General features: G+C 49.1%; 5 protein-coding genes across 5 annotated transcripts; 3 read left to right on the top strand and 2 right to left on the bottom strand.

The window, feature by feature from the left end:
* The first annotated feature begins 1393 nt into the window (after positions 1-1393).
* LOC128723766 (putative gustatory receptor 28b) lies at positions 1394-2760 on the top strand. The gene is made up of 4 exons (XM_053817532.1): positions 1394-2308; positions 2376-2444; positions 2501-2590; positions 2656-2760. The coding sequence occupies exons 1-4, from the start codon at positions 1394-1396 to the stop codon at positions 2758-2760; spliced, it is 1179 nt and encodes a 392-aa protein (XP_053673507.1).
* Positions 2761-3746: 986 nt separating this feature from the next.
* On the top strand, positions 3747-5226 carry LOC128723764 (gustatory receptor 8a-like). The gene is made up of 6 exons (XM_053817530.1): positions 3747-3933; positions 3988-4209; positions 4423-4499; positions 4568-4633; positions 4956-5045; positions 5116-5226. The coding sequence occupies exons 1-6, from the start codon at positions 3747-3749 to the stop codon at positions 5224-5226; spliced, it is 753 nt and encodes a 250-aa protein (XP_053673505.1).
* A 68-nt stretch (positions 5227-5294) lies between these two features.
* On the bottom strand, positions 5295-6463 carry LOC128723763 (uncharacterized). Its single transcript, XM_053817529.1, has 2 exons — positions 5650-6463; positions 5295-5578 (listed from the first exon to the last, which is right to left on the bottom strand). Exons 1-2 carry the CDS (start codon positions 6461-6463, stop codon positions 5295-5297), a joined length of 1098 nt encoding a protein of 365 aa, XP_053673504.1.
* A 185-nt stretch (positions 6464-6648) lies between these two features.
* On the bottom strand, positions 6649-8035 carry LOC128723762 (putative gustatory receptor 39b). The gene is made up of 4 exons (XM_053817528.1): positions 7165-8035; positions 7017-7093; positions 6803-6958; positions 6649-6744 (listed from the first exon to the last, which is right to left on the bottom strand). Exons 1-4 carry the CDS (start codon positions 8033-8035, stop codon positions 6649-6651), a joined length of 1200 nt encoding a protein of 399 aa, XP_053673503.1.
* Positions 8036-8197: 162 nt separating this feature from the next.
* Positions 8198-9076, top strand: LOC128723761 (uncharacterized). Its single transcript, XM_053817527.1, has one exon. It carries the CDS (start codon positions 8198-8200, stop codon positions 9074-9076), a length of 879 nt encoding a protein of 292 aa, XP_053673502.1.
* The last annotated feature ends 6000 nt before the right edge of the window (positions 9077-15076 follow it).

The raw sequence follows: 15076 nt of genomic DNA, 5'->3' as shown, positions 1-15076 counted from the left end.
GTCTTGGCAGCGAGGAATTCCACGTACCGTGTACTTCGCAACCTTTCGGAATGCTGCAGCAACTCAACGTGATGCTCAAGCGCATCACAAATCATGCACAAATAGCAATCCAGCATAACCACCGGATACATCAACTGCTGCTCCTTTAGGTGCAGCAGATACTGTAGGGTGAAAAAGTATACGTAAAATCTTTTCGCCTGCATCTTGCTCGTTTGGAAGTAACAGTAACCATCGCTGGCCACAAGGCACAGGAACGTCCCCAACATCAGCAGCAAGTAGTAGCGTTCCGTACGATGAAGCACACGTTGATTGACCATTCCGTGGCGTTGCAGCGTTTGATGCACCCTTTGTAGAGCCTTCCAGCAACGGCACACGCTGCCGATGTTGCGGAACAGCTCAACGTATATCACCAAGTGAGCCAGCAGAGTTGTCAGGAGCTTGATGAAATCCACCACCATGCCGGTCGCTTCACACTGGTACAGAATGCAGTACCGTCGGTTGATAATGAGCGTAAGGTTCACCACGACGCCGGCGAATTGAGCTACGGTGGCCGCCAGAAAGGGGCTTATTTTTCCGCTTTCCAATCGATACGGCTGAAAACCGAGCCACTGATAGACCCGCACGTATGCGCCAATCGTTTCCATTGTAGAGCTCACAGGCTTGGCTTGGAGTTCTTATCGTTCCGGGTTTACCGTTCCTATCTGGGTTAGGCAAATATGTCGAATCCGCTGAAATCCGTTTCTCGCCCTTCCTGAGAGGGAACAAAGTAATTATCCCGGATTGGTCGTGCAATTTTCATGATCTAATTTGTTCTCTTCGGTGGTGAAGCTCGCCCCGCGTCACTGAGGGAGCTTTTCGGGGACAAGAGCACGTGGTGGAGCAAAAATAAATAGTGAAAATTTAATTTACTCCTGCAAACGATGACCAGCCGCGCGCTGACGGATGATGAAACCGGAAGCGCTTATGCGCGGTGTGGCGGCACGTGTGCGGATTCAATTTTAATCAGAACTAAACTATTGACAGCCAGCGCAAGGCATCGTTGATTATGGATTCGGTTTGCCGGTGATAATTGAATGAGCAAAATCCAGCCAACGGTGGGGCAGAAGAAAATGCATATTGCACGAGTAAAAATGTTCCAACAAGCGGTTTTTTCCCTTTTTCCATCTATCGTATGTTTCCGTCTAAAATCAATCAATCATTCGAGGTGCATCTTTTGGAAATCATAATCACGCAAGCGCGCGAGAGAGAGAGAGAGAGAGCAGCAAATGATTGATACCCTGGCCACGAGTGGCTTAATGTTTTGTCCATTAATCAAACCCGTTCGATTGCTCCACTTCTAGTAGTCCTTTCTGGGGTGGAGTGGAATCAGTTGAGTTGGCAAACGTGCCCGGGAATGGCTTCTCAAGCTCACGTTCCGTACGATCGTCGTTTCGGTTCCGTATACCCGCTGTTTCAACTGCTCGGTTTCTCGTTGGTACCCCTGAAAGGGCAAGCTCTAACCTCACTCCGAACTCTTACGGTCGTTTTCGTGTCCCTGTACATTTCCTGCGAGCTGGTCATCATTGCGTACTCGCTAACCTACCCGGAGGATCTGTTCTTTCTGTCAGACGCAGCAGGAACGTTCGCTGATGCGATACAATTCGAGATACCCCTGCTGGTTCCGCTGGGATCGCTATTACTGTCCCTAGCCAAACGGACACTTCAACATCGCATCGCTCAGCTAATGGATCGGATCGACGGGCAACTGCAAGCGACCTGCAGCACGCCCGGTGTTTTGGAACGTTTTAATCATGAGCTTTCGCGAGACCTCCTCACCGGGATGCTCGTCTACAACGTGATACCAGCTGCGAACGAGTTCTTCATCATCTCGCGTGTCTCCGCCAACATGATCTGGCACCGGAACTGGCTGATGAAGGTGTGGTTCTTTATACTGCTCCGTCTGGGGGATTCCTTTTTTCTCCTGCATGTCCAATACCTGCGCAATCGGTATCGATGCGTCAACTACGAGCTGCAGCGAACGAAAGGATGGAATGTCGCACCGGAAGTGATCCACCGGCGGTTGGTTCGACTGAAGGCGATACAAAACCTCCTCAAGGATCTCGCTGGAGACGTGTCCGATCGGTTCGGGTGGCAGCTGTTTGGGGTGATAACGATGCTCTTCATCTGCACAACAATCGACGGGTACTGGATGTACGCGAGTCTTTATCACAAGGGGAATCTGTACAAGATCGAATCGTTTCTGTGTGGCATCTCGCCTTTGATGATGTTCTTCATGCTGTTCAACACCTGCCAGCGGTGTATGGATGAGGTGAACGAGATTAAAACGTATAAGAAGAGGAGTTGCATCCTTCAACGAACCTTTTCACCATTCACAGGCAGAGAAGACGTTCTACTATCTTCATGGAGTTTTGAATAGAATGTTACCACGCAACACGATCCTCTTGGTAAGGAGCTATTCTCCAAAACATGAACATTCCATAATCGATAGTACTTTTCGCAGATAGAAAACTTTTCTAAGCAGCTACACAACGGACGCGTCAACTTCTCAGCAGCGAACTTTTTCGAATTGAAGCTATCGGCATTGACTACCGTAAGCATTCAAATCGATTAAAAGTTTCCTACTGTTAACATTGTGCAATATTCCTAACACACTAGATATTTGCATCCATCACAACGTATCTGGTTATCTACATCAACTTCATACCAAAAACTGACACGTTCGACGAGTACAACAAGGAGCATAATTTAGTCAACGCCTGAGTGTAATAGAACTTGAGTTTACAAATTTATTAAAAATAAACCAGTGTCCCTTCTAAAACATAAATAGTCTCCATTACAAGCGTTTATCAATCGTCTTCTAGCTGCTTCAAAGTTCTTTGTTGTGATATGTGATCAGATTTCTTAATTCCATCAATTCTCGTTAAAAAGCAAACACGAACCGATGCTAATACGCTTTTTAAACGCTCTAAGATCTCAATCAATAAAGCACGCTCTCGAATGGTCGTAGCTCCCCTTACCATCAGCAATCCAACCAAACGCTTCTTAATTAGCGCCAGCGTTGCCAGGGCTCTTCGTCCTGGACGTCTGCTCATTAACAACGCACGAAACAATGTCTCCGTCAGCGGGTGAACGCGTCTCGCGTGAAACTTTCCAACATCATTAATCTCCATCATCGAACCCCGAGCGCTCGGGAGCTGCCAGGACAGCTGGCAGGATTCCCACGCCCGTCAGAGCTGATTCCACTGGCCAAGGTTTCGACGAGAAATCAGTGTCCTACTTCTGGTGCCAGTTTTTGGGTGGCTCGCGATCAGGACAGCATGCTCGAGACGCTCGCGTTCCAACTCTGTGGTTTGCAGTCGTACGCTGGTCCCAATGCACCGTTGGGGTCATCCTTGGCGTTGCTGTGGTGTATCGCAAACAGCGCCCTCTACATGGGCGTTCTAGCGTACTGTCTCGTCCACCGTATGTGGCTGTTTGAAGATCCACGTCCCGGGACGGGCATCAATTTCATCCCTTTCATCAAGAGCTGCAGCACCATCGTGGCGCACCTTGTTGTGCTGTTGGAGGCGCTTTTGGCACGTGGATTTTACCGAGCTCTAGACCACCGTATCACGTCCATCGATGGAATGCTGGTCGAAATGTCGCAAATCGCCGAACCGTGCCTGGTGCGGGCTCGAAGACGCTTCCGCACCAAGTTGCTGCTTTTTGGAGTCGCCTGTTGGGCGGTTGGGCTTGGAATCCTTGCAATGGACTATGGAAATCCACCCCAGCGGGTCACGTGGTGTCTAACCGTGTCTTCGCTGTTCGTCATCCGGATGAAGCACCTGCACCATGCGTATCACATTGACCGATTGGCGGCCCGGTTTGATATCCTTCGGGAGCAGCTTGAGTCCCTGATTGGCAGTGCCGCCGACAACCTCGGGGAATGGTCAGGTACGTTGGTTGGAAAGTTGCGAACCCAATGGACCCAGCAAGCTCCCCGGACAGCTTTACTCAAATCCCATCGAAACGGCCCACGGGAATCGAATCAGCGCCGGATATTTACCGCCAAAGGCACGTACTTGGCACTGTGGCGCGCGTCGAAGGACCTGAACGAGTGTTGCGTTTATTCGCAGCTTGCCAATCTCTTGCAGAACTTTATCCAGTGCACGTGCGACCTCTACACGATGTACTCGCTGCTCTATCTCAACCAGATCAGTGATATTTTCGGTAAGCAGAACTCTCGCGCCTAATGCACTTTCGGGAGGGTCTAAAAATATCCTTCACCCAAGCGGACTATTGATTCTCATCCCGCACTGGTTACCCAAACCCTTTCGTGTACGTATGCGAAATTGGTGTGCAGGATTTATGGACGATGTGTTCCGAGACAAAAAAAAAGGATCTAACAATCCTTCGAAACGACTTCTCACACCTTTCCGGCAGGCTACATCCTGAACGTTGTGGCCACGTTTGCTGCTCTCGGTGTCGTGCTGGCGGCGTGCGAAAACTGCAAGAACCAGGTAAGTGGGATCATCTCCAGCAGCAGTCCCACGGGCTGACATTCGGTTCCACTTTGCATCCGCTGCAGGTCGGTCAGATGGGACAGGCGTTGCATAAACGGCGCGGTGACGAAGCGGATTGGCTCGCAACCATGGTTGGTATTCGTTCGCTGAGCGCAGTTTGCTTTCATCCCTAATCAACCCCGGCTTAAATAAGTAAAACCGACCGGGTGTGCCACCGTGAAGGGCCGTGAAAAATTGAGCTACATTTGAGAATGGACTTTTTTGTTGTTGTTGCGAAAAAATGACACGACGGAATGGGTTGTTCGTGTGTTGGGAGCATTTGACACGGCACGGGGCACATTTTTCGCGATTTTTTATTTATGCACAAACGACGGTATCTACGAACAGGAATCCAGGAACGAGTGTCACTTGAAGGATGAGTGTAGTTTTTAGTTTTGCTCTGTTTTATTTCAGATCGAAAACTTCTCCCTTCTGCTACAGCACACGCCGGTTTGCTTTTCGCTTGGTGGATTTTTTGACATGGATTTTATGCTTCTCAAAGAGGTTTGAATAAGCGAAACGGCGAAGTTACTCCGCACCTCACAGCTAAACGTGGTCCATTTTTGTCCTCCAGATGGCAGCCGCCATCACGACGTACATGGTCATTTTTATTCAGTTCATGCCGAAGGACGAACCCGTAACAGCACCGTTGGCTAACAGCACGATTACTCCGACATCTGGATGAAGAATGAAATCGATGTCGCCACGTTGATGACGATCTGGAAGGGTCAAATAAAGCGCGAGACTGGTGGTCTAGTAGAAGTGATTGAGAGGTGTTTTTACTTGCCATACCTGCATCATGACGACATAATCCATTCGGTACATGCTTACCGCGGTCAAAGCAAGAGGTTGCGAGAATTCTAGCTGCTGAAGAAAGCTTTGCACCATCTGGTAACCTCGATCACACCGGAGTTGCCACCGGAGATCGAACCGATGTAGAAGCTCGCGCATCCGGCAGCATTGCTGCTCGATCTGCTCGTTCGAGTGAAGGTTCAGCATGAGGCAGATAAATTTGGACGACAGGCAGCATTGCAAATCTGTAATGTCATAAGATCTTAAATAAATGAACACCGAAAGGTGACACAAGAGCTACAGGTTGCGTACGTACACAAGGAGTTCAGGACCCGACCATGTGTGAACCCGTACACGATCCAGTACGAGTCGGTTAGTATGTACGTGTGGTTGGTGTATTTGATGATGGCGAATGAGTAACCGAACGTTCGGTTTAGTAGCTGCACCAACCACTCAACCCGACCGAACGCCTCCATGAGCGATCGCAGGTGTTCATAGATCTGTCCGTCAGTTCGGATACCCCCGAATCGGCTGGCGCCCTTGCTGAGCTCGATTGTCCATGTAAGCTCGACGTTCAGAGAGGCTAAACAAAAACCCAACAAATCGGTGTACATCACAATCTGCAGTTGCCGGAGGTGAAGCAACAGAAACAGCACCCAAAAGGTTACGGTGAAGTTGGTCCCTCGCCTTGACTGGGGAACGCAGTACGCGTATGTCAGCTCCCACCAGGACATGTAGCTGATGAAGCAAGCGAGAAGGACGAAATGTTTGCGCTGTTGCGACGACCAATCGGCACGTGGGATGCTAAGTTGCAGTCGATCCAGCTCTCGCCAGACTTCCTGTAGCACACGGTTACGCAGGCCGTTTTCAATCACCAACGAGTAGTAGGTGAACACGATCAGAAGAAATTTGGAGTAATCCACCAGGTATCCTTTTATGTTGTCAGTGAAGATCACCTCTTGTTGGTGGTTGTAGATCCAGTTACAGAGCACGGATATGATGCAAACGTTGAGAGCAATGTAGAGTACGATTTCACAGCGGCTGGTAATGGTGCCCTTTGAGCTGATCAGGTGCAGTGCAAGGAGTCGGTAGAAAGTGATCACTTTCGAGAAGTGCTCTACGACCGCCATTTCGGATGAGTGCAGGCACACAGAGCTTAGAGAAGGTACAACCTTCAACAATGGAAATAGGGTTATGTGTAGCGTGATAGGGCCAAATAAATTATTCCACGAACGGAGGTAATCAATGCATCTTGGTGGCTTGATGCATTTACTCGTAAATTACGAGCATTACGATAAGCCACAGTGACACAACACTATTCATAGCTCAATTCTTCCTCCAACTCCTTGAACGGTATTTCCTTCGAGAAGGTGATGAATATGATCATGTATGTCGTGATTCCTGTCCCGAACTGGAACGACGGAAGGCTGTTAAATGTCATCTTGTTCATGCTGCTAAACAAAACCTACCATTTTTAGAAGAGAGTAGTTAATTTCAAACAACTCGTGAGCGGTTAGACGAATCTTTTGCTGATCGATCTGCAGTCCAAAGCGATACGTGATCTTGCGAAGCGTTGAATCGTTTCCCAGTGGAATTTCCAAGAGATCCATCTTCAGCAAGGATGCCTACCAGCGGAAAAAGGGGCAACAATTTACCATCGTTTCGAGGTCGTTCAAGACTTACCACTCGAAGGCACGACTCGGCAGAGTAGAGGAGAATCCAAATTAAACACGCGGTCGGGAGCAGCGTTATGAAGATGTCTGTAGGGAAGCAACAAAAGCACGCATGTGATGTGAATGTGCTAGTCGAGAGTACAAGCGCAATCCCTAACCTTTGAAGCCGTTAAATAAACCATTGATGGACAAATATAACCAGTACATATCGCAGGACAGCTGTACGAAGTTGGTGCAAAAGTTACAGATCTGTGACCATCCGAAGTTGCGATTTATGCAATCGCACAGCTCCCACAGGTCGCCGTAGGCTGTCTTCAGCTTTAGCAATCGGGAGACAGCACGATCGTAAACCTCGCGGTACTCAGATGGTTCAGTTGGTGGATTCAACTGCAGATTGCGTATGTACTCGCAGACTTCCTGCAAGTCAACGTGTAGCTGCTGCTGGCACACTTTCAGGGCGTCAATGAAGAACAAGTGATAGAGATGGCGCAGTCGAATGAAGACGTTAATACAAACAATCACTTTCCAGTACAAAAAAAACTCTGGCGTGTCGAAGGAGTTGTACGCTACGCGCGCCTCGATCAACGCACTGAATGCGACGTAGCCGTAGAATTTCCACAGGTACCTTCGGAAGAACCGATGGATGCGCCTTCTTTGGATGTAGTTAGAGGCGGTGTCAAGCTTTCGCCAAACATCCCGATGAACACCTCGCTCCAGGATGGTGTTGATGAATATGACATAGATGGCCATGATTTGGGACCCGAACTTCAGTAAATCGTTCATGCTGATGATCTGCAAATGGCTATAGAAGATATACGATCGATATTCGATCGCAATGCAGGTCAGGCCGATGTAGCTTAGAATTTGTAGCACGGGAAGATGCAGCAATGCCCTAACCCATCCGGAGGGAACCAATTTGATCGCGTAACAGTCGAATGGGAAAGGAAAAAATCCAAACAGCTTGAAAATGGCAAACACCACACAAAGCAGCTGCCGATCGGTCGGCAACAGTGGCTTCAGGATGTTCATCTTTTAGAGAACTAACATCGCGCCAACTTCCTGGAGCGCTAGGAAGCTCAAATGGAGGATGTGCGTGCAAAGGCGCAATTCATCACGTTTAAATTTTGAATTCAAGCCTCTTTTTTTAAGGTATTGCGGCCATCTGATTATCGCTTCGAGTGGTAGTACACGATGAGCTTTACCGAGGGTTTGGTCATCCTTTCGATGGGCGCATTCTCGTGCCTTTTAGGGGTTTTCCAGTTGGTTGGATTCTTCAACTTTCCGTTGCGTCTCCACCGCAGGTCAGGTCTTGCGGTCGGCGAACACCAGTGGAGTAGTTCCATCTGTTGGATCATCCAGCTAATCGTGACTATGGTCAACGGCGTGCTGGCCAAGCGCAACTACAACTGCCTGTTCAACGGGCTGCTCCTGAAAGACGCCATGAACAACTACTTCAAGTTCACCTTGGGCTTGCTGACGGCCATCGTAACGTTGGCCGATTCGTGGTTTTGCGTGGAGACACATCGCTCGATATGGATGCGCTATCGCGCGCTTGCCCAAAGAGACGGCACCTTCCTGGGATTGATGGATCGAGGTGTGACCGTTCACGTGCTCGTCCGCTATATGGCCACCTTTCTGCTAGTGGTCGCAGTTTGCATTTTGGTTGAGTACAAGCTCTACTATGGTATTGCCGTTGGGACGCAATGGCACTGCTTCTGGATGCACAACATCTACCCATACGCGATCAGCCACTTTCGGCACATGTTTCATCTGCTGCACATCGCACTGATGGCGGAGAATTTAAGCCAGTTGCAGGCAAGACTGCAGCGTTCAATCGAACAAGCCGGATTACATTCTGGCCCGATGCAGCGTGATGCAACCGTGGCGCTCATCATGGAAGAGTGCCGGGCCATCTACACCGAGCTGTGGTTCGTGAACGAAAGCATCAACGAGCTGTTTGGGTTTTCGCAAGCGTTCAACATCGCTTGCAGCTTCGCGCAGATCGCGTTCGATCTGTACTGGGTGTACAGTATATGGCTCACGAACCAAGAGAACATCGATGGTGAGTGAAAAAAAATGGGGTCGATCTGTCGATCGGTGTTACAGATGTTACATCAGTCGGTGGAATTTTTTGTTTTTGTTCAAACAGTGCAAATGTTCTGCTTCATACTGACCCCGATCATCGTGGGGTTCCTAATGCAAGCGATCAAGAGTCATCAGCTGGCTGTGGAGGCGTTGGAGGCGGCCGTGCTTGAAATCCCGTGCGGAAAAAAGGGCTCGCGCATACATGAGCTGAGAGCCTTCTTTTTGTGTCAGCTGTACCGGAACCGGCTGCGATTGACGGCGAGGAACATATTCGACTTTGATTACACGCTCATTCGCAAGGTGACTGTTTTTTGGTGGAAATTCAGATGGAAATTGAGTGAACTAACGAGTCACGTGTCTTTATTTCAGCTTGCAATCGTTACTCTCACGTACATGGTGATATTCATCGAGATTTCTGGTTAAGCATTTGAAGTAACAAAAGATCATTTCTACATTAACTTTTTTCATTAGTCAACATTTAATTACGATGAAAAACTAGCCTCATTGGGGACTGCAATATCTGAAAATAAGCTAGACAATTCCCAGCCATCTCAACACCCTTCGCATGCATTAAACATTCTGTCCAAGTGCTTTTGATTGCCAACATAAGATTCATGTACCACGCACCGATTACTTCTCAATCAGTGAAGAAACTGAGAAAGTTTTCCCCTTCCGTCTGCTCTTGTTACTGCAAAACGAAAACCGAACCCGATTGTGTCGCTCGTTAGCCAACTAACGCGCGGGACAGCATAATAAAATGCGCCCAATTGTTGTTTGCTCATTTGATATTCCGCTTTTCAAAGCACGGCGGGTTTTTTGATGACAAAAATACAACAAAACCACTTTCCACTACACGCCAACCATTAGAGCGAATTTGTAATGATGATTGCGGACAATGGCGAGCTGCTAAGCGAAGAAAAAAACAAGCAGGAATAAAGCGCACAACAATAGTAAAACTTGCACTAACCGTCTCCATAGAGCACTGGTCCCAAATATAAAGCTAACTACCAATACTCTACAAATAGCTCGAGCCTTCGTTAACTAATCACGTTTCGACGGAAGATGCCCCGACACGATGGGTGGCTTTTCCTCCTACTGAGAAGGCTGTGTGTATGTGTGTGTGTGTGTTTTTTTACATCTTCCGGTACACGCCGGTAGTAAAATCAAATCATCGCCTCACGTCGTGAAAGTGAAATTACCCAACGGGTGTCCGGCCGCGGGTTGCGGGATTTCGGTCGCGTACAGCTTTTAATTTGGAAAGCCACCTCCCTTCACGCTGCAGCAGCCCTTCGATGAGCTTCTCCCCCGAAATTATCGTCCAAGATGACCGTGGAGTGGGCTCGAACAACCAGCCTCCTTGGATGGTTTGCGTAACGAACACTTTTTCCTTTAGAGCAAGCGAGCGATAGAGCGCGTAAGTGAGAAAGAAAACCGGTGCGGTGGAAAATGAATCAAAATTTGGCGTTTCGTTTCGGCACGAACTCCCGCACTGGGTGGTAATTATGATCCACTTCGAGGGGTTGATTGAAAAATACTTACAGGGAGCAAAAATTAAGACCCACCTACCCAGCAGTTAACACGAGGTTGCAGGTCTCAAGTGGCTCGGAAACTCGCTCATAATCACGGCACGATTTGCTCCATAAGCTCCGAGCATTTATGAGAATGCCGGGTGCAAGAAAAAAAGGGGCCACCACGAGATGCACCAGTGAGGAAAACCCTTGCCGATTAAAATGTGGTCCCTCCCTCCCATGCCAAGCCGATGACACCCGTACGACACGAAGCATTTTCCATTTTCCCATTTTCCTCCACCAGCCTAACCGAAGGGTGGGTCCGCACAACTGCAGACATGGCATAACATGACTTCGTCGCTGCTGGAATCGTTAATTGCTCCACTGCTGGTGAGCATATTTTATGATGAAACGAAACATGCACCACCGAATTCCTCCCTCCCTCTTGCACGTGCACTAGCTGCACTTGGGTGGGGAGAGCTGGTCGCAGTCACATGGTGTTGAAATTGGGATGCCGTTTCTCGGAGTCGCTCGAGACACAGGCCCCATCCTCTGTTTTTCCTCCCCAAAGCCGTACTTGTGTTGGGCTAATGAGTTGAGAACCAATTTGTAGAGTACCGGCACGGCTCGAACTTGGCCAGCGAGCGTGGAAAACTTGGCGCATCAGCCAACCCGTCCGCCCCAGGGACAGACACTTCAATCCGCTTTCCATCCTTCGTCAGCGTTCTTGCTTTGTCTCTCAACCCCAGCACCGGTGGCCACTCGAGACAGTGCCGGAGTTGCCGGCATTCGCGAGGGTTTACGCGGTTCCGTGGACACAAACACACACACACGCACGCATTGCACGGTTATCGCACGGACGCATCAGCTAGCCACGTCGATGCCATCTTGACAGTCGAGAAACGGAACGTGCAACTGCACCGCGTGACGAGGTTGTGCGCCTTTTTTTGCTGTTGTTTCTTGCGACCACAACCTCGTCAAACGGATCAGTGGCGCTTCGGACATGCCACCGGGTGTGGGTGGGTGGTGTCAATCAACTGACACCGGAAAACCGGACCGGAAACCCGGCGAATGGATGGATCAATCGAGCGACGCGTCGGAATGTTGATTGGTAGGTGTTGCTACAAGCGTGATTTTATCGAGGACATCTCTGGTGGAAGGATTCGTGATTTTTTTGCGTGTGTGTGTCCTGCGATTTCGAGGACATTGATTGCCAGCAACCAGCGACAAGAAGTTTCGATGTTCAGCTCACCGATTGGGTGGCTCACATGGGAGCGGTGTTTCGTTTGGAAATCGCAGCTACAAATTGCACCAATTATGGCTAATAGACAAATCATTCCCAGCTTCTATTACCCGCGCAACAGCCCAGGAGTTAACCCTCCCGGGTGGTATGATCGCGTGATGATCCCATTTTCACGGCGTGCTTTCCAACACCTGCACTCTTTGCGGCGCAAGACGTATGTACGTTTGCGTGTGCGAATTTGACTCCAAGGGTATGTGAACCAGTTCGAGATCGGTGTTCTACATTTGAAATTTCGTGATATTACAAGACGGCCGGTAGATCTGAAACAACGAGGGAAGCTAGCACTTCAGCTCGATTGAGGAACGGTGTAGCGAATAAAAAAATAGGGGGCTTGGTTACTTCAGGTTTTGTAACGCGTGAGAAAAAGAAACGTAAAAGCGTCAATTCATAAACAAAAACAATCCCCACTCTTCTCCTTCCGTTTGCTTAGGGGCGCGCGTGCATCAACCACCGATGGATTCTCGCAAAGAGGGGATGATTTTCATCCCTCTCTCACTCTCTTGCCGTGGTTGTGAACGCATTCTCTCACGCTCGCTAATGCTGAGAGAAGGCAGCTCGAGAGAGCACAGTGGGATTGCGTGGAGCTTGAACGGGACATTTTCTTTACTTTTACGCAATATATTCCTTGAAAATGAAAAAGGATTTTAATTAATTCGTAATTTCATTATTAAATAAATTAATCGGTATCATGGGTAAAATACTATTTGTTTCTCTATTTATTTTTGCACCGATACACCTTTTCCGGTCCTCTCAATTATGTTGCTCTTTTTAGATGTTGTCAAGAAGTTTTACGTTTAGATTTACTACAAAATAATAATTTTTCCAACTAAAGCATGGAGTGATAAACACTAATATCTTATTTACTGTGAGATCATTACCATTTTGTCCTTTAATCACAGCAACACACACCAGCGTGCGGGCGATTGCGCAGATGCGCCGGCGCCCGCTGATGCGTGACGCGTGAGCGAGACGCTGCGACAGGGAGTTCTCGTTCCACGACGGTCGAGTCAGAGGTTCAGTTTGAAATTGAGATTTGCCGTGAACGTGAAGGTGCACACGCCCGTTCGTCCGCAGAGTGGTGCCGTGCAAAACGGTACAAATACACCTCTTCCACATCGGGGGCTGGGACACGGTCTCTCCCACACTCCAGCATCAGGCGTGTGACAGAACACGGGTACGGGAATTCCATCACACGATCACAGATAGGATGGTTTTGCGATTCTAGTTGCGGCGTTTCTTGGGTGCGTGAAAACACGTGAGAATACTTCCGTACGTAATCGTCCCGAACTGGTCGCGTTCTGCGACGGCACCACCAAGGGTCGTCTGGTAGAAGTGCAAATAATCTAGTGTGCCGGGAAGCTACCGCCTTGGAGTTATCTAACCAGCCGTTTCGTGCGTGTTTTCGCAGCAGCCGGAATTGTGGTTCTGGCGGAAGACGCAAAAGCAACCAAAGCGGCAATTGGTACAATTGAAGACGGCGTTGAAAGTGTTGTTGCGAAGTGTGCGAAGTGAAGTGACAGTTGAAACCCTGGTGTGTGGCATGCAAATGCAGCTTCTCATATGCAAATCGTCTGGTGCCCAGCGAGTGTGCGAAAAAGTGTATCAAAAAAGGCGAACGCTAACAAATTCCTCCATTTTCTTAGCACGCACGGAACGCAGGAACGGCTGAATTGTACCAATACCACGCCATCTCATTGCTGCTTTGGCATCCATCCGTCAGATGTGTCAAAATTAGTGCTTTTCAAAATACGATTCTCTCCCACCCAGCCTCCCGGTAGCGTTCCGGGTTGCTCCAGCACCACCAGCAGCAGCAGCCTGTCACTTTCTCTCTCGTTCTGATAAGCGTTCCCTTTCGAGCTCTCGTTTTTTCTCTCTGCGTTTTTCTGCGCTCCATCTGCTCCAAATGCACGTCGTTCGGGATGGTGAATTTTCGCATCGAAACCCGGAACTCGGGAACCAACGAAATACATTTTCTGGTTCGGTTTTCTCACCGGCGATCTGGCGGTGACCCTGAGCGAATGACGGGATGCTGGAAAAACGTGCCCGCGTGGTTGTGTGCGAGCGTGCGTTTCTGGTTGTTTTTTTTTTCATTCTCGCTCGCTTCTCCGCGCTCCTTTGCGTGGACGATTTTCCTTTCGCTTTTTTGTTGCCCCTCAGCGCCACCACGCGGTATCCTTGAGACTCGAGGGTTGCGGTTCGCGGCGATATCCTTCAAGAGTACCGTCTCGGCAAGGATTCCTCTCAGTGGAGCGTTAAATTTGCGCGTGTTCCAACGCGGGCACGAGAGAAAGAAGCCGCGTATCCTGCCGAAAATGGCAATAATTTTATTAATCTAATTAAAACTTGCCATCCGAAATAAATCACAACCCGCAACCGGGGCAAGGATTTACGTTCGAATTTATGTAACGGGCTAAGAGTGCGCTGAAACATGACGCTGGAATTCCGAGAATGCATCAGCATACCGTTTCCGGCATCGAGTCGTTCGATCCCCTCGAACGCGAGTAGCATTTCCGTGTAAAAGGGCGTTGGATTTCTTCCTCTTTTTCGGGCATACATCCTTGCTCGCGAGGACGCATTTTTCGCGAAGGGTGTACGATTTTTTTCCATCCCCAAAGCACCATCACAGCACGCAATGGTGATGCGTCCCGGTATGCGTGGGTTCTCTCACGCAACGGTACGAGAGCATCTTTGTGTCTCGTTCGTCCCCAGCATCCTTCGTGCCGTTCCCCCTGTTTCCACACCGGGGATGCCTGTGTCAGCATCATAAACAAGAAGACGCAGTAAAAACGCCCCGTGCGCATGTGTTCCGGGCTGCCGAAGGGATGGTTTCCCAGCGAGCAGCAGTTTCATTGATTTCATTGAATTTCTGTCACCAGCGGTGCTTTTGCGTGCGTAATTTCCTGCCACCGTTGTGTGGGTGTGTTGGTGGACAGCCGCGTTGTGCGTCGGTCGACAATCGGTTCAAGTGTCACCGATACCGGGAGCCGGGTCACGCTTAGAACGCAGTAAACGCGTTTTTGTTTTTACGATGATTTGGAGAGCTGCTCACTTGGTGTGCTGGATTGGCACCCGTGCCGGTGGGATTGTGCTCAAGATTTTTATTCCCAATTCATCCTAACCCCCAGTAGCGTTCTGGTGTGTGAGTGGTTTATCTCGTGAGCGTTATCATTGACA

Source organism: Anopheles nili, chromosome 3 (assembly GCF_943737925.1).
Source record: "Anopheles nili chromosome 3, idAnoNiliSN_F5_01, whole genome shotgun sequence".
In the NCBI taxonomy this organism is placed as follows: domain Eukaryota; kingdom Metazoa; phylum Arthropoda; class Insecta; order Diptera; family Culicidae; genus Anopheles; species Anopheles nili.
The sequence above is the reverse complement of the archived record's forward strand: the minus strand, read 5'-3'. Positions and strand labels throughout refer to the sequence as shown.